Raw genomic sequence first — 19,370 nt, forward strand, 5'->3', positions numbered from 1 at the left:
AGCAACCAGCGGTGACTAATCATTAATGATGCATGTTGATATTTTATTCATCGACCAATAGGTGTCGCGCAGCGCCTTTCGTAATGTAGAAAAAGGCTTAGTGCCTTGTCCGTATGCGCAGCGGTGGTGGCATTGCATCGGCCTCTGACCACAGTCACTGCAACGGCGGTGTGCTTCCCGGCCTGAACAACACGAACGGTGCCTCCCTAAACAGCAACAACAACAACCACCATCACGGCAACAACAGCGCCCACCGAGCCAAGCGCCCAAACGTCCTCACCAAGCAGAACAACATGGCGGCGGTGGCCGGCTGCACGGGCTCGTCGCCGCGGAACCACGACGCTGCTGACGAGAGAGCAGAGGCGGCGGCCTACCTGGCTCAGTCGCCCACCCTCATTGCTGGTGATTCTGGTGCACGGCCGACGTACGTGCCCCTGAGTCGGCAGAACTCGCTCCAGAGTCAACACGGAGGTGAGTGAGTGTAGCTGTTCATAGAATCCTTTAGCATACTGTGTACGCTGTTAGCACGGAGGCACCAAACAACTCAGGAGAGGCGGTTACGTCATGTTTTTGGAACCCGACTGCGCCTGCCCCCTCCCCCTACTTTGCCGCCTTAGCCGCCGTCTCAGTGCGCTTGCGCATGCGCAGCAGACAATAAAGCAGACGACACCGCTTCGCCTAGCTTAACTATTGGCTGCGCCGGCGGCCGAAGACTCCCAGTAGTCCGTGTGAAAGCGCGTGACTTCCGGCACACTTTTTGGCGTGCAGCTCGGATAGCGAGGGCCTCTACTATACTCCGTTGCATACATCAGGTGCAACGCTGTGAAAGGTACGGAAGTAGTCCGTACGGAAAAATAAAGAGAGGCGTGTTACTCCGCGCTTGTTCTGTCGCCGAGTGGTCCAAGGTACGAAAAAGCGACGGCTTGTCGTCAACAGTAAGAGTGCATTGAATCAAGCTGATGGCAAATGTGTGATGTATTAAGCCTGCAGGCAAAGCTCTTAGTATGTTTCGCTCGCCACAAAAAGCGCACTACTTTTTGGTCGCGGATGCAGGCAGCGCAAACAAGAGCGCTAGCTTTTACAACGTTGCGCCTGATGTATGAAACGGAGTAAAAGCTTTCCTTCTTCCATGCTTGTTACCGTTACCGGAGTACCGGGAGCCCGCGCCAGTCAGTGCGCATGCGCAAATCGCTTTGAGGACGCTAGATGGCGCCAGGTACCCGGTAGCCGCAGGCTCGCCTGCCGTATCGGGACCAATCAACACGTGCGGACTGGCGGTGGGCGGGCTTCCGGTGCTCCGGGGACAGTAACGGTAACACGGTACTGCTAAAGGTGTCTTGCAACATTCATAGCGTGCAAGAAGTGAGGACAAATTAGAGCTCATACGCAGAGCACAATGCCAGCCGTTCGGAATAATGTTCTCGACATTGTTTCTTTCTTATTATATACGTTACTGCTGATTTTGAAGCAGTTATATCACTCCGGTTATTAATAACAGGAACAGGTCAATGCTTTACAAAATTTTCGTCTGTACTTCATCTGTGTGTCTGTGATAAAAGCCTAACGATTCGTATTCATTCCATAATGGCTGTCTTTTTGTTCGAATACGAAGAGTTAGCTGGTTTTTTTTTAATGTTCCATGCGAATAAGACATGAGAAGAAACACGCTATTCTGAGCGTTGCTCAGCCAGAATGTCGGACTCTCTTTGGTACCTTTTCAAAAGAGAGCTTAAAGTATGGCCGCACTTTTCTGTAATTAAGGCACTGCCTTTAAGGGCCAATAATAAGCATAATAAGCAGAGTTGTTGAACAAGTGATCAGTGTATTTTTCAACATGAAAGCAAAGGCACATGGGAGCTCTGTTACTTTTTTACGGTCAGAAGGCACTGTCTGAGGCTTTAAGTTACTCAGCAAGAAAAAGTGAACAAGAACCGAGAACAAAAACCCTGGAACATAAGTTAAAGTTCTCAAACTAAGTTATTGATTTTTACATTCCTGTAGAAGATGGCGTATCGAGGAGAGCGAGATATGAAGAAGTCACAGACTTCAAAGCTTGAAGAAATACCCCAAATAACACGATTTTCTTTACACAAGTTGCAAACACGTATATAGAGAGGTATCTACACAGGTATCTACAGAGACAAAATTGTTCAGATCAGTGATGAAACTTCATCCTTTATAAAGAGCCTGTTTTCTACAATTTGTATGAAGCGGAAGGCAAAGTATATGAACTCCGGTATTGGTTATTGCTATTAGCTTGTGAGGGACCATTTCTATTCGCAAGCACATAATAAACAAATATTTGGTTTGCGTTGGTTTGCACCACCTTGTCTGGTGGTCATGTTGAAAACACGAATTCATTATTGGATGTCTTGATATATTTCGCACCATTAAAAAAAGCAACATGAGAAAGTAATTTTTGAAATAAGAAAGTACTTAAGCCCTGTGTTCTTGCTCTGTGGTCATCTACGAATGCATCGGTTTTACTTTGATGATAATAATTGGTTTTGGGGGAAAGGAAATGGCGCAGTATCTGTCTCATATATCGTTGGACACCTGAACCGCGCCGTGAGGGAAGGGATAAAGGAGGGAGTGAAAGGAAGAACGAAGTGCCGTAGTGGAGGGCTCCGGAATAATTTCGACCACCTGGGGATCTTTAACGTGCACTGACATCGCACAGCACACTGACGCCTTAGCGTTTTTCCTCCATAAAAACGCAGCCGCCGCGGTCGGGTTCGAACCCGGGAACTCCAGATCAGTAGTCGAGCTCCCTAACCACTGAGCCACCGCGGCGGGTGTTTTACTTTGTATATCTTTTTGGTTGCACATACGTAAGAGAGACAGGTGTCTATCGACAGGACCATAATAATAATAATAATTGGTTTTGGGGGAAAGGAAATGGCGCAGTATCTGTCTCGTATATCGCTGGACACCTGAACCGCGCCGTAAGGGGAGGGATAAGGAAGGGAGTGAAAGAATAAAGGAAGAGAGAGGTGCCGTAGTGGAGGGCTTCGGAATAATGTTGACCACCTGGGGATCTTTAACGTGCGCTGACATCACACGTTAAAGATCCCCAGGTGGTCGAAATTATTCCGGAGCCCTCCACTACGGCACCTCTCTCTTCCTTTATTCTTTCACTCCCTTCCTTATCCCTCCCCTTACGGCGCGGTTCAGGTGTCCAGCGATATACGGGACAGATACTGCGCCATTTCCTTTCCCCAAGGAAATATTAGTAGCGTTTTCATGCCTGCTACGTTATGCTGCGTCAGATATTAAACACGGAATGTAAGCAAGTTCTGTGTGGTTCCAGGGGGCGGCGCCAGCGTCTTGGCCAGCCGGCATAACTCGCTGAGCAGTTCGGGGATCTGCTACGCCGATACCAGGCACAATTCGCTCCTCGTCAAGCCTAGTGGCAAGAAGATCGGCACCGAGGCAGGCGCCGTGCTACACGTCAAAGTGGACAACGCAGCAGCGGCTGCAGCCACTCTTGTCTACGGCGAGCGCGTCGTTCACGTGCCCAAGGTAGGTGCCCTGTGTGGCTCCTCTTATAGTCATAAAGCGTATGGCATTTGCATGGCGACCATGCTATGGTAAGCTTGGTATGACCTCCGCTCATACCATGCTGACCATTCAGTATATGCACTGCATTCAGCATGGTTCGCTCATCAGATAAATTTGCTAGACATGCCGCTTTTGGTCGCTTCATTCATAAATTTTCCTTATACATTCCCATACCCAACAGTTCTGGACAGAAGCATTTTTAAGCGAGAAACCGTTTATGAACGCAATTTTTTCATGTAAGGTCAGATTTCACTATAATGATCAATATATCCGCCGATCACCTGACGGCAGTCTTGCATTTCTTTTTGTATTAACGTTTTTGCGATCGTCAAGAGCGTTCCCCGTTGGTTTTCTATGGCAGTCTTAACCGTTTGATGCGATCTATACAAACACTTTAAAAGAAATATTTTGCTACATGTCAGAAGAACGGGCCATTAATTACCTTCAATATTTCCACAGCGGTGTCTTACAATTTTCCAATTTTCAAAATTTTTGCCCGAGAATGCTGGACATGCTCCGAATAGGGATGCTTAGATCGCAACAGCACTCAAACGTTATTAGAACACGTATGATACATAAAGTAAATGAAATACCTTACAAGCCATCACTGTGAAGAGTTAACCGCACTTAACTGGCCCACCATAGTATTCGTATATTTGTAACAAAGCTTGGCAAAAGTTTTTACTCAGCATCGTATTTGAAACTTGCGAGATTCAGCTAGGTAACATGAAGTGTCATTTCGTAGCCAGTGTCCAATGTTGCAGGGGCCCGGTTAAACATTGTTTATGTGCAGCTCTGCTGGTACTTCGAGCCTCAGTGGTGGAGATGGTGCTTCGAAAACCGTCAGGACTACGCACTGTTTCTGTTCCCACCAGACAGCAAGTAAGTCACCCGCAGGTAGTCACAACCTCGTGGTGCCGTGACTGCTTTCTGTTGCCTGCATTGTGTGTGATTGTGTTTTTGAAGCAGAATATTCACTTGTTGTTTGTTCACTTCATTCTTAGCCTTAGTGTTGGAATGCGCTTTTTTTTAGACATTTATTTTCTGAATACCACAATAATGTTTATGGGCGAGTGAAAGTGCTCTGCGGATTTAAAGAACGGCATAAGCTTTTTTTGCGAATATTACTTTGTGTGGGAGATTCTAGAAACATAGTCTTCTAACGAAGAAAAATGTATAACTGTGAATGTACAGCAAAATGCAACTTAATGTCGTGCAGGTGCAATACTTAAAACAAATAATATCGGGAAGCGCTCTTTTTTTGTTTCTAGTCGCAAAGCATCTCGGTGTCGTGGCAAAGCATGAAAGGGCAGAGTGTCTGTGCTATGCGTGCTATTTCTAAAAACCTCCCTCCCCAAGGGAGTAAATCAGATACACCGTAATGATGGAGTAAATAAAAGCCAAATATGGACGAGCGCTAAGGACAAATGATTTACTCCCATCGGGGCTTGTTTTTGTTAACAGTGTTGGCCTGCAGACGGCTTGCGTTAAATCGGACAAAGATGGACACTAAACATCAGTTCTAATAAGGCGAATTATCGTTTACGTAACGGTTGTGAAAATGTGTGTCAGAGCTATTTTATGCTTCTGTACCCATGCTGCCCACAAAAGGAATGGCTTAACCAAGCTTAGTTGGAAGGCACTGCAGTCAGGCAGACCAAGTCTAAAATAAAGAAGGTGTTTCGGGACCCTCACGAGCTCCGAGTTCACATGAGACAGTCGAGATATGCTCGTTAGGTCAAGAAAAAAAAAAGTTAGATTTCCTGTTGGTTAAAGCTGTTCCCCATTTTTATCCCTCTGTCTCTTCAGGCTTGAAATAAGTTCATCCCGCTCATGCTGTGCTTCGTAATCATTTCCAGGGTGCGCGTGTACTGCAACCGACTGACGGACGGCCGGTGGTTCGACTACACGGTGCTAGTGTTCATTGCGCTCAACTGCATCACACTGGCCATGGAACGGCCCAACATTCCCCCGCGCAGCCTCGAGCGGGAGCTGCTCATAGCCGCTAATTACACCTTCACTGTCGTCTTTGCCTTCGAGATGCTTGTCAAGGTGAGCTAAGTCTATCGTCTCTGTTTCACTGTGGACCAGTAAATCATTCGCCCTCTAGTAGTTTCACAGCAGTTCGCTTGGTGGCGCCTTATCTCCTCGCCTTTCCTTGTCTGAGCTGTCAAGGCCTTTAGAGAAGAACATGATTCATGATTTCTTTAGACAAGGAAACAGGTCGTGGTCTGTACGCCACAGCTAGCAACGCATGCCCTTGCGCTCTTCAAGTTTTTCAGGGTACTGCAGGTCTATTTTTAGCAAGTTCAAAAACATGACAGTGTCGTACCGTACGTTTTTTACCTGTCCGAAAATTCATCAGAGCAGTCTCAGGGGCACGCTTTCAGTTGGACACTGTTGTTTATTCTGCTTGCAAAGCTGCAGATTCGTTTGAAGCTATTTATCTTTTTCTGCCACAGTTGTTATCTTCCTTGCAGTTTAACAAAGTGCGCTTTCAACCAAACTTTAGTTGGCCGCCTTCTCGCCTCCACTGCTGCCTGCCCTTTCAGCTAAAATATAAATGATACCCTACTGAAAAATGTATGTAGGTTTGTATGGGTCAGCAAATAGGATTATGGCACATTTGGTTTGGCTTTATAGGATGAACGTCCCAAAGCGGCTCAGTCTATGAGGGACGCCGTAGTGGAGGGCTCCGGATAATTTCGACCACCTGGGTTTCTTAACGAGCACTAACAACGCACAGTACACAGACCATTCACATTTTCCTCCATCGAAGTGCTACCGTAGCGGGCGGGTTCGAACCCACAACTTGCATGCACTGTGAGATGTAAGTGCACGGTAATTAACCACGGCTAATCGAAGTTATACGGAGCCCTCCACTAAGGAGTCTCTCAAAGGCTGAATCGCTTTGGAAGCTTCATCCTATAATGTTAAACGAAATGTGCCATAATCCTATTTGCCGACCTATTCAAACATGTACATTTTTCAATAGGGTATTTAGGCAGATTAGGCATAACAATCACGTTAGACATAGAAGAGCAACAAGGAGAGCATTCAGATCCTGGCACTTCATCACCGTTCCCCCTCTCCGGAGCAGGTGATTGCCAAGGGCCTCTGGTACGGGGACAAGGCGTACTTCAAGAGCGGCTGGAACAAGATGGACGGAGTGCTGGTCACCATCTCCCTCGTCGACTTCCTCCTTACCTTCGTTGCCGACGGAAGCCCCCGCATATTTGGCATCCTTCGCGTCTTCAGGCTGCTCCGCTCACTCAGACCCCTCAGGTAATCAAGCGTGCCACCCGTGAACACTTCGAAATGAAGGCCGTAGCTAGACCGCGCGGGACAGTGCTTAACCATGTTCGGATTGCCATCGCTCTCGCTGCCCAGGGTCATCAACCGTGCACCGGGCCTCAAGCTGGTGGTGCAGACCCTCATGTCCTCCCTGAGGCCCATCGGAAACATTGTCCTTATCTGCTGCACATTCTTCATCATCTTCGGAATCCTTGGAGTCCAGGTACAGCATCAGGTTGTCCACTGAGACAATGATGGTTTACCTGAGCTTGTTGATTTGTTTTGCCTTTTTGATTTGGTTGGCTTAACTGTGCTGCAAGTGTCCTTTACTTGATTGTGTCATAGTAGTTTTTAATCTGTTATATTCGATAACGGCGCAAATGAGGTCGTCATTGGTGTAATGAGGAGGCCATTGCATTCGGCTCAATATGTCATGGTAGAAATCCTCACGTTCGTCTAATGGCCAAAGAGTAATTCAAATGGACCTGAGCCACAAAGGACTTTCGTGTCTACGCTAGAGCACTCTTCAGGATCCAGTTTACCCTCTGTGTGCGCGTATCCATGGTGGCATACGGGTTGGGAGAACATGGTACTGCTCTTGCTGTCACTTCTTCAGTGAGGTTGAGAGGTGCGAAATCTTGTTTGCTTAAATCTTTCCAAATAAGCCAGAGCCAGCTTCAGGGACAGCTCATCTGAAACATCACACATTCAACGCACCCGTCTGAAATGCACTTAGCACCGCCCATCTTTTCGCCATGACTTGTGGCTCGGCAGATAACGTAAATTTCCTTTCTCGTTTGCTGTCTGCTCTTCAAATCACCTTCACTTCACTGAGGCTAGCTTACAATTGCGTGATTCACGCCGTACTTATGTCCGAGCATTTCACCAAGCGAGCTAAGGTGCGTCGTAACGAAGACCGTTTCCTATCCTTTTCCATCTCAGCTGCAGACAGCTCGTCACCCTTACGCTGAGCCGGCGAATGATTTGTTCGGCATTCGTCCGCGATATAATTACCAACATTTGCAAGATTTGAGCTCTATTTCCATATTTCAAAGACCGATCGGAAGTGTGTGGTACATCAGGGGCCCAATATGTGTCTGTTTATAATAATAATAATAACTGGTTTTGGGGGAAAGGAAATGGCGCAATATGTCTCATATCGTTGGACTCCTGAATCGCGCCGTAAGGGAAGGGATAAAGGAGGGAGTGAAGGAAGAAAGGAAGAAGAGGTGCCGTAGTGGAGGGCTCCGGAATAATTTCGACCACCTGGGGATCTTTCACGTGCACTGACATCGTACAGCACACGGGCGCCTTAGCGTTTTTCCTCCATAAAAACGCAGCCGCCGCGGTCGGGTTCGAACCCGGGAACTCCGGATCAGTAGTCGAGCGCCCTAACCACTGAGCCACCGCGGCGGGGCGTGTCTGTTTCATGCACACATGTTCCCTATATAAATGGTGCCGCCGAGCTGGAAAGCACGCCTTGCAAGTACTCTGCAAAGTTCGAAAGGTGCCTTATTATCATGATCAGGTGGTCGCAGGTGTACGCTGCTTAGAACACTTTTAATGTTGAGTGGATTTGTCCTAGCATGCTAAAAGAAGGGCTTCTACTGGTAGTGGTGGTCGTGGTGGTGGTGGTAGTATTGGTGTAAATGTACAGGCGGGATTAGCCATACCGCGGCCTATCGGCAACTGCTCCGCCTGAGTCACTGATTTACGTGATTACATCCCTACCACTGTTCCAAAAGACTAGTGTCTTCTAAAAGCGTCAATAGTGACCGTGACACTAATCAGCGCTCAGTTCAGGAGCCCTCAAGGTGCACGATGCGTGAGGCATCGTCCATGGGAGCGTTCACTCCCCTCAGGCTATCAAGGAGCGTCTCACGCTTGGCACAAAAACGCGGGCACGCTAAAGCGAAATGGTTCACCTCACCCACATCATCACTGTGTACGCACGTAGGTCAAGTGGCGCGGTGGATCTTGTGCATTGGTGCTCACTGTGTGCATTGGTGCGCACTGTGTGAGCGTGCTGGCTAATTCCTCTCCTCTCGTCTTTCCTTTGCAGCTGTTCAAGGGCTCTTTTTACTTCTGCGAAGGGCCGGACGTGAAAGGCGTGCGCACGAAAGAAGACTGCCTCGAGAGGGGCATGATGTGGACGAACCGCAAGTACAACTTCGACCACCTGGGCCAGGCGCTGATGGCGCTGTTCGTGCTGTCCTCAAAGGACGGCTGGGTGAACATTATGTACTCGGGTCTGGACGCCGTCGGCGAGGGCATCCAGCCCGTGGAGAACTACAACGAGTGGCGCCTGCTGTACTTCATCTCGTTCCTCCTGCTGGTCGCCTTCTTCGTGCTTAACATGTTCGTGGGAGTGGTGGTGGAGAACTTCCACCGCTGCCGCGAAGAGCAGGAACGGGAGGAGCGGGCCCTGCGCGCCGCAAAGAGGGCTCGCAAGCTGGAGAAGAAGCGGCGTCGCATGCGAGAGACGCCCTACTACGCGGGCTACTCACGCCCGCGCCTCTTCACCCACAACATAGTAACCAGCAAGTACTTCGACCTGGCCATAGCCGCTGTCATCGGACTCAACGTGGTCACCATGGCCATGGAGTTCTACCGCATGCCCTTGGTAGGTCCCGTGACTATGGCTCGTGCACTATAAAGTGTACCGACACCACGGACCTGTTTTAGGATGCGGACTAGCTGTCACGTGGGGTCTAGCTTCCGGTCTACGAGGTTTGTGCATGGCTAGCGGACCGAATCACGTGAGTTTTTTTCTGGTGGAGGACCACGAACTTTTTAGCCTACTCACTCGCGTCAAGTCAGGCCCTGTGATTCTATCACGTGCACTATAAGGTGTACCAAGACCACGGACCTGTTTTATGATGCGGACTAGCCGTCACGTGGGGTCTAGCTTCCGGTCCTCGAGGTTCTTTCATGACTGGCGGACCGAATCACGTGAGTTTTTTTTCTGGTGGAGGACCACGAACTTTTTAGCCTACTCACTCGCGTCAAGTCAGGTCCTGTGACTCTATTACGCGCACTATAAGGTGTACCGAGACCACGGACCTGTTTTAGGATGCGGACAAGCCGTCACGTTGGGTATAGCTTCCGGTCTACGAGGTTTTTCATGGCTCGATCGCGGACCGAATCAGGCGAGAAATGCGAGGTCATTTTTTTCTGGTGAAGACCACGAACTTTTTAGCCTACTCACTCGCGCCAAATCTGTTAACTACACCACACTGGTCTTTTCCGGCAGTCGAATCACCACTGCTATCATTCTGCGCGAAGGCTACCAAGGCGACACCATAGAGATGCAACACAGCAAATGTAGTCTTGTGTCCACTGTCCACATGTCAACGTGGTCGGACGACGCTACGGTTTACCTTTTAGCTTTATTAAAGCAGTTCCCGTTGTTCTGGATCATTACCACTGGTGCTCCAAGAAATATTTATTGTGGTAAAATATTTGCAAGCAAATGTATTAGCTTTGGCGTCGAGAGTGTATCACGTGGCCCGTGGCCTGGCCCGGCTGAGCCCACGTGACTGGTTCGCGGGCCAGTCCGTGGCCCGCCGACTGTATACACCTGTAAGAATGAAATGGCCCCCGGAGAGCGCCTGGAAGGACTCGGGCACGTGTTTTCAAATCGTAACTGGAACAGCACCCAGCTCTGCATTCCAGTTCGTGCACGTTGCAGCAAGCCAAATAAAATAAGTAATTAAACTCTGACATGTCAGTCTAACAGTACGGCGCCGCAACTTTTCTGTTTTTAAAAGGCAGAAGCAATTAGAATATTCGAATTGTCGGAAAACATGACACGAAAGAGTAAAAAGATCTTGGTGGATTGAGAAGCGGTAAAGGCAGCCTGGTTACTTCTGGAAAACACGGTACATACACTATGCATTCGCAGACAATATCCAAAGAAACAAAACCCTTTCTTTATTTGCCGTTTACGAACACTTCGCTCAGAATTATGTCGCCGACGATGTTTAACAATGCGTTTCCTTCCAACGACGTCTGCAGGAGCAACTAATTGTTTCCTCTTTTCTTTGTACTTTCTGCTTTGAACGCAGGAACTGGAATATGCCTTGAAGATCTTCAACTATTTTTTCACCGCTGTTTTCCTGCTTGAACTGTCAATGAAAGTCGTGGCACTTGGTGTCCCCCGATACCTCACTGACAAGTGAGTGTTGCTCGCCTGTTTTTGCGCCAGTCTCGTAAAGAATGAATAGGAGTCCAAACTCAATGGAAGATAGAGTAAGACTCTGTGTTCATTCTTGAACAAAGGTTAAAGCAGCCAGCGTGTTCACAGCCACAAATTCATTACTATAACTCTCATCGTAACTTTGATCAACGTGTATGTTCCGATTAGAAAGTTCTGACCACTCATCATTATTACCTGTCTGTGTTCTTTGTCAGTGTGTTCTTAAATACGGAGTTAGGTTTCTCCCGTGCATTGTTCCTGACTATGCAATAAAAATTCCAGGCTTTTTTTTCTAACATGTTCGGCTAAAGGTTGCAGTTGTTTAAGATCTCTGCCATGCTGAAGGGTAGTGTATACTCACTTGGCATGTTGTTCATTACGGAATGTTGTGGAGCACAGCACCAGCTGTTATTTTATTCAGGGGCTCACTAGCATCTTGCTTTAGTACATGGCTGTTAAATCAATTTAAATTTTTTGCTGGTTAGCTTTGTGGCTGTAACTGTACCATACGATTCCATTTTGAAAAAGACAGAAAATTTTCTGTCGTTACAACAGATTTTTGTTGTAGTATTTATTGGGACCTGACCTGGTCGTAAAAACAGATTCTTGTTAAGGCAAAATCAAATTGTGTCGTATCAACAGCCTTATGTGTTTTTCAGCAGTCTCGTGTTCTCATAAAAGCGCCAGTTCTGTCGCGAGTACGGATGACTGCGCAATACAATTATACAACATAAAGTTTTGTTACAACAGGACGACAGAAAATTCGTGTCATATTTTGGAACAAATTCTGTCGTATTTTTCGGCTGGATGAAGTTTGGATTGTTGAGTTACCTTCATACTGCGCTTGACATGTGATGCACTAGAACTATAAACTTCAGCATAAAATGCTTTCAACTTCTTGTTGTCTCAGGTACAGAACCGAGACTTAAACATCGCTTGAAACACATCGAAATCGGACGAAAGCTGAGAAAAACCGAAGGAAGGTCAAAAATTCCGCCTGCATTTGCAGAAGGCTTTGTACTTTACCGACAGATGCTTTATTATTTACCTGTCAACACCATCAACGGTGCAACTATCCGGATGAAGTTGAAAAAATTTTCATAAAAGGAGACGTTGTTCAACTCGAAAACATTCGATGCATGTGCATGTTTGATACCACATTATATTTCTGCGGAGAGCTTGTATAGAACTAAAGACAGGGTGCCATTCATGTGTATGGGAAGGCACAGGCAACAACCTCTAGTCGACAAGATATTCTGTCATTTATCCTTTCTCTAATTGCTTTTACGTGTGTTGAAATTTGAATGTCAACATGCTGCATCATGCGAAACGACACCGTGCCCAGATGGAACCAACTGGACATATTGATCGTCATCCTGTCCATCATGGGAATTGTCCTGGAAGAGATGAAGTCAGACCTGATTCCCATTAACCCGACCATAATACGTGTCATGCGTGTACTTCGCATCGCCCGAGGTGAGTTAATATCCACGATATGCGCACATGTCCTCTCAGTCAACTGATTGTTTTATAGCCTCCTGCATGAACGACATGCGCAAGCGATTACCATCCGCTGCAGCTGCCGTGGCATAAATTCCCTGCAAGCAAGAGCTTTAACTTTATGCTTGCGGTCTCTTGCGAAGTAACTTAATCTCTTTCAGCAAATTAGGTAGTAATAGAACAATCTTCATAATATTATGTATTCAGAGGGCGATGTGGTAAAAAGAGCTCGCTAATACCTCTGGGACTGTTGAAATTGGCGTGAAAGTGATTTCACCACAAGGTGCGATATAATCTTAATCGCCTTGTTTGCGCAATCTCTGCGTATTTCAACACATAGCGGTACCTTTCTTATTCATAAGGCGACCAGATTACGTGATCTGAGCTGTGTCACACACCAATTTCATTTCACCTATTTTACTCCCCAGGTTCAGAGTACACTAGAGAGGGGAGGGACTAAGAGAATACAAAGTAAACAACAGTAAAAACTCGCGAAAATTAACATTACAACAAAAGGATTCGGAATTTCGAGTTATCTGATGATGATGGTGATGAGATTAAGAAGCTTTCGGGGATACGGTGGCCGCAGCTGGCACAGGACAGGGTTAATTGGAGAGACAAGGGAGAGGCCTTTGCCCTGCAGTGAGCATAGTCAGGCTGATGATGATTATGAAGCACAGAAATACAAAGATAGAAAATACAAAGTGCACGATGGCTTATAGATATGTAGATATGAATGGTATCTACACCTATGAACACCTGTGAATATTATCGAACGAAGGTGTCTTTTATTGCGAATCATAATAATAATAATAATAATTGGTTTTTGGGGAAAGGAAATGGCGCAGTATCTGTCTCATATATCGTTGGACACCTGAACCGCGCCGTAAGGGAAGGGATGAGGGAGGGGGTGAAAGAAGAAACGAAGAAGGAGGTGCCGTAGTGGAGGGCTCCGGAATAATTTCGACCACCTGGGGATCTTTAACGTGCACTGACATCGCACCGCACACGGGCGCCTAGCGTTTTTCCTCCATAAAAACGCAGCCGCCGCGGTCGGGTTCGAATCAAAACCGACTTTTCGGGGTAGAAATATCCCGATAACTTATCGGTAGCACCACGGCGTACGTGGTATTTACCACTTTACTTTTCATGTGCTCATTCGCGTGCACGTGCGCGTGTGCACGTGTTCATTCCTAGGAATTAACACGTGCACGTGAATAAACACGTTTCATGTGTACAGCATCATTTTATAATTATAACGTCGAACACTATTGAAATTTGGCGCGGTCAGAGGGATGCGCCGTAACTCTGTGCGTTGTACATGTGGCAACCTAGAAACGTCGTGTAGAAGCTTCTCTAGGTGATATTTTGACTTAGATAATGCTTAAGTGAATACATATAAACAGTCGTACACCCAGAAATAGAGCGTTAAAGTTACACGTTGTAAGCCGTTACACATTCGCTAAGTGTAGTCGAGGCAAACTGTCTAGGGCTGCAGCCTTTGCGGGGCCGTAGTCTTAACCAACGGCGCTTGTTTCACGCGCAGTGCTGAAACTACTGAAGATGGCCAAGGGAATCCGTGCTCTGCTGGACACCGTGATGCAAGCGCTTCCGCAGGTCGGAAACCTCGGCCTGCTCTTCTTCCTCCTCTTCTTCATCTTCGCTGCACTTGGCGTCGAGCTTTTTGGCAGGCTCGGTGAGTGGACACGATTTTAACCAGACTGGTTACCCGGGTTCCCACATCCCGTTTCCTGTTAAAACTGCTCCGTTTTGTCGCGTCTTGCTCTTTTTCTAACTCGAGTGGATCCAAAGAGTTAGCGCCATATTTCCACCAGACTGTACATGACATGTCCTACATTCTCGTAAGAAAATTTTCAAAATTGTAAAATTGCAAGATATTGGTATGGAAATGTTCGAGGCAATGGTTCATTCTTCTTATATGTGGTAAATATTCATTTCAAGGCGTTTCCATCGATCTCATCGAACAGTTAAGACATGCTTTAGAAAACCAATGGGGCACGTTTTTTACGATAGCAAAAACGTTAATAGAAAACACATACAAGACTGCCGTCGAGTAATTTGCGGATATATTGATTGATGTGTATTGTATTATATGTTGTTATATTATATGAAAAAATGGCGTTCCCAAACGATTTCCCGCTCAAAAATGCTTTTGTCCAGAATTGGTGGGTATGTCTCGCAGTCATGACCGACATTCTAGGGCAAAAATTTAGAATATTTCGTAAGGTACTGTTATGCAAATATCGAAGGTAATGGTCTATTTTTCCGACGTGTAGAAAAATCTTTTCTTTAAAGTTTTTTCATCCCTCGCATCGAGCATATAAGACTTCCATCGAAAACCAATGGGGAACGCTTTTGACGATAGCAAAAACGTTAATGGCAAAAAAAGCAAACCTGCCGACGTGATATCTGCAGATATATTGATTATAGTGAAATCTTACAATATATAAAAAATATTGCGTTCATAACCTTTCTCCCGTTCAAAAATGCTTTTGTCCAGAATTGTCGGCTATGTCTGAACTCCTACCCGCCGTGGTGGCTCAGTGGTTAGGGCGCTCGACTACTGATCCGGAGTTCCCGGGTTCGAACCCGACCGCGGCGGCTGCGTTTTTATGGAGGCAAAACGCTAAGGCGCCCGTGTGCTGTGCGATGTCAGTGCACGTTAAAGATCCCCAGGTGGTCGAAATTATTCCGGAGCCCTCCACTACGGCACCTATTTCTCTCTTTCTTCTTTCACTCCCTCCTTTATCCCTTCCCTTACGGCGCGGTTCAGGTGTCCAACGATATATGAGACAGATACTGCGCCATTTCCTTTCCTCCAAAACCAATTTTTATTATTATTAATATTATTATTATTATTATTATTATTATTATTATTATTATTATTATTATTATTATTATTATTATTATTATTATTATTATTATTATTATTATTATTATTATTATTATTATTAACTCCTTGTTGCAGCTCATAACCAAAAGTCCTGAGCCAGTGCCTCATGCTTTCCAGAGTGCGACGAAAGCCACCCTTGCCAGGGCCTTGGAGAACATGCCCATTTCCACAACTTTGGAATGGCCTTCCTCACCTTGTTCAGAGTCGCTACAGGAGACAACTGGAACGGCATCATGAAGGTATTTGTCTCCTTCTTTGCCGGTTTATTTTGAACGCCTGAGAAGTAGCGTTGGTTCCTGAACATGTTTAAGTAGCTAGTGTCATAACACAACCTGCAGCACACTAAACAATTTATTAGCACCCTTAAAGAAGGGTGCACTTAATAATACTTTAGAGGATGTAATGGTTGCACCCTCATTGAAGGGTAGTATTTTTCCATAACACCTCTACGAATGCATGTTGGAAGGGTGCTCCACATTGATCCACCCATGAAGCAAAATCCTTCGACTGAGGCGCGCCCTCTAAACTTTCATGCTGTGCACACTTTCTTAAGGGTGCTGATTTCTGCACCCTTTTTAACACCCAAAAGGGTGTTCGGCTGGGGACAGCTGATTTGCACCCTTAAGGGTGACAATTTGTTTAGTGTGTGTGCTCTCGGGTCAGCAAAGCACAGGTTGTACTATGACACTAGCTACTGAAGCATCTTCAGCAACCAGCGCCGCGATTTCGCATTTCGATAGAGGCGAAATTCTAGAGGCCCGTGTACTGTGCGATGTCAGTGCAACTTAAAGAACCCCAGGTGACCGAAATTATACGGAGACTGCCAATACGGCGTCCTTAATACCCTAAGTCGCTTTCGGACGCTAAACCCCATAAACCCATAATCTGTTTTTTGTTTTGTGTTCCAAATGCACAGTCGTGAGCATTATGAGAAGGAAAAAAGAGCATTAGTTTATTGATTACTCCATAAATATATGCCACAAGCAGTTTTTTCTGTTTTCTAACTATAGTCTTCCTCATGGCTTATAATACTGGAAAGTCGATCTCAAAGATATAACCAGAAAATTCGCAACTTTGTGCAAAAAGCTTGTTCCCTCTAATATTGCTCACAACTGCACACGCAGCGACTACACAAAGGAGCATTCTTGGCCCTACACCCTCTCAGTAAAACCTTTCTACAATGGTTTATGCAGGGTTTAACGTCCCAAAAGCGACTCAGGCTATGAGGGACACCGTAGTGAAGGGCTCCGGAAATTTCGACCACCTGGGGTTCTTTAACGTGCTCTGACATCACACAGTACGCTGCCCTTTAGAATTTCGCCTCCACCAAAATTCGACCACTAGAGCATGCAGCAGACAAAAAAAAAAAAAACCGGTGTGCACAAGAGCGATGTTCACTGGTGACGTGTGCATTCTTCGTCTTTTGCGCAGGACACGTTACGCGACGAGTGTGACTCGAGGAGTGACTGTGTGCGCAACTGCTGTGTGTCGGCAGTGATCGCGCCGCTGTACTTTGTGGTATTTGTGCTGATGGCGCAATTCGTGTTGGTGAACGTGGTGGTGGCGGTGCTCATGAAGCACCTAGAAGAGTCGCACAAGCAGGCCGACGACGAGCTGGACATGGAAGCCGAACTCCAAGAGGAAATGGAACAGGAGGAAAGGCAACTCCTTGAAGCCAAGGCGAGTGTGGGGACATTCGTTACGCATCTCGTGCGAGTTGGACCCGTGGTCCGTAGGAGGTCCGCAGAGGTACCCCTTGCAAAAATACTTTTAGACAGTCCATTTAGACTACTTTTTAGACTGTATTTTAGACAATACTTTTAGACTGTCCATAAACTTCTGTCAATAAAGTCTGTGGACACTCTATAGACAAATCCTAGAGAATATTCTAGAGGCAGTACGATTCCTATAGACAATCTATAGACAATCTATAGATTTATGCCCATACACTTTGAGCAGACCGTTGGCTACACAATATGAATAGACAAAAAGAAATATCTATAGGAACGCAATAGAGTCTATAGGAAGTATATTGACTGTCACAGACCACTTCTGTAAGGGGCGTAGCTCGTGAGCTGCTGGCTTGGAAGACATGCTCTGGGGTTTTGAACCAAGCAACCATGCGTTTCAAACCGGCAAAGTTTGAACCAAGTGCTGCTCAATGCGGAATGCATGTATAGCCCTAGAAAAGAGATAGATTTAAGAAATCAGTCAACAAGATTTGTTTACATTGTCATTTTCTGGTTCCTAGCTTTGCAGATGCGAGATTTCGTGCATGTTTTGCGCATTTGGTGCATAGTTTTCGGTTTTGTGTTGATACCTGCTAACAAGCTTTAGTTATGGTACATATAGCGCAGTAGTATAAACGTAAGATTAATAATCATACTACACGGTTTGCAGCAGCTTAAACCATAATCTTGCCTCGTGGTTTCATTATATGGCATCATATTAGAACCTATACGAAATATATCGCCTTCAAAAGTCACGCAATTCGCGGCATTTGACGTGAAACTTCAAATGAAAAGAATTGCTGTTTGTGTTGTGCTACCAACCATTGTTTCTTACGTGCCATTTCCCTTGACATTCTGCCAGGAACAGCCTGTAAAAAATGTGGAATCCGTCTGTAAAGTGCCGTGTTTCTTTTCAGAACAAGCTGGCAATGGAAGCCAAGTTAGAGTTCCACAGGCCCATTGTCAAGATGTCATCGTTACCAGCAAATTTTACTTTTTACTTCCAGTGCGATGATGCTGGTAAGTTGCATTGTGAGCGAACGACCACTGTCGACATTCTTTTAACCATACAGTTCTCGGGAAAGTGTGCATGCCCGTCTAAAGTGTTGGGAAACTTTTAGCCACACAGAAGGCGGTCAGATATGCTATCGGAACTTGTAAGTATATATTTATTGCTGGAGGAAGCGGCCAGTGTTCTTCCCTGAGAAATCGAAATGTGCTTTTCGCTTGGTGACGCCATTTATCTGCAGTTCAGTGAAGATGTTATGTACACATAACAACGCATATATCAAAGTAATGTTCAAGAGTTTCGCAAGAGGACAGCAGTTCACAATTGGTAGCAAGGTGCTGGAAATGTTAAGGGAATATGTCTACGTAGGGCAGGTAGTGACCGCTGATTCTGAGCATCAAATGGAAATAACTAGAACAATGAGGATAGGGTGGAGCGCATACGGCAGGTTCCCTCAGATCATGGATGGCAGTTGAAGTAGTATCCCTCAAGAGAAAAGTATACAACAGCTGTATCTTCCCGGTACTCATCTATGGGACAGAAACGTGGAGGCTAACGAAAAGGGTTCAACTTAAAAACAATGCAATGAGCTATGGAAAGCATACATGCATACATGCTTAGCTGTGCAGCTAAGATCTTTTCAAAAGTGCAGAGATCAGCTAGTTTTCTGCCTGGGCTCTAAATGGTTTTTTTGTGAACCGCTGGCACCGGCAAGCTTCGGAAAGGTGAGCTTGAGGGTTTCCCGCATCATCGAGACACACGGTGCACTCGATTCAAAATGACGTTAAAGATCCCCAGGTGGTCGAAATTCTTCCGGAGCCCTCCACTACGGCACCTCTGTCTTCCTTTCTTCTTTCACTACCTCCTTTATCCCTTCCCTGACGGCACGGTTCAGGTGTCCAACGATATATGAGACAGATACTGCGTCATTCCCTTTCCCCAAAAACCAACCAACCAACCACTCCCCATAAGCAAACCCTGTGCCTCGTTTATTTAAATGAAATTTGTATATGCATACATGTCTGCTTGGGCTGGGCACATGCTTATAAAGGTTAAGAGGCTTCTGATGTGAAAGGCAACACGAGACGAACGTTTGGTTGTGAGTGTGTGTGTGTTTTCCGTTGCATCGTAATTCTCTTAAGCTATTCATATAGCTGTCAGTTC

General features: G+C 46.1%; 1 protein-coding gene across 1 annotated transcript in view; it reads left to right on the top strand.

Moving 5' to 3' along the window:
* Window positions 1-19,370, top strand: part of LOC144101289 (voltage-dependent T-type calcium channel subunit alpha-1G-like) — an 82,444-nt gene that overhangs the window by 60,718 nt on the left and 2,356 nt on the right. The window contains exons 20-32 of the mRNA XM_077634386.1: window positions 122-471; window positions 3,311-3,522; window positions 4,355-4,443; window positions 5,421-5,613; window positions 6,662-6,846; window positions 6,952-7,078; window positions 8,918-9,478; window positions 10,923-11,032; window positions 12,399-12,529; window positions 14,100-14,249; window positions 15,585-15,706; window positions 16,899-17,147; window positions 18,115-18,217. Coding sequence (XP_077490512.1) covers window positions 122-471; window positions 3,311-3,522; window positions 4,355-4,443; window positions 5,421-5,613; window positions 6,662-6,846; window positions 6,952-7,078; window positions 8,918-9,478; window positions 10,923-11,032; window positions 12,399-12,529; window positions 14,100-14,249; window positions 15,585-15,706; window positions 16,899-17,147; window positions 18,115-18,217 — 2,582 coding nt within the window. The remainder of the gene's footprint in view (window positions 1-121; window positions 472-3,310; window positions 3,523-4,354; window positions 4,444-5,420; window positions 5,614-6,661; window positions 6,847-6,951; window positions 7,079-8,917; window positions 9,479-10,922; window positions 11,033-12,398; window positions 12,530-14,099; window positions 14,250-15,584; window positions 15,707-16,898; window positions 17,148-18,114; window positions 18,218-19,370) is intronic.

The sequence above is a fragment of the Amblyomma americanum genome, chromosome 8, assembly GCF_052857255.1.
Source record: "Amblyomma americanum isolate KBUSLIRL-KWMA chromosome 8, ASM5285725v1, whole genome shotgun sequence".
NCBI classification, from domain to species: domain Eukaryota; kingdom Metazoa; phylum Arthropoda; class Arachnida; order Ixodida; family Ixodidae; genus Amblyomma; species Amblyomma americanum.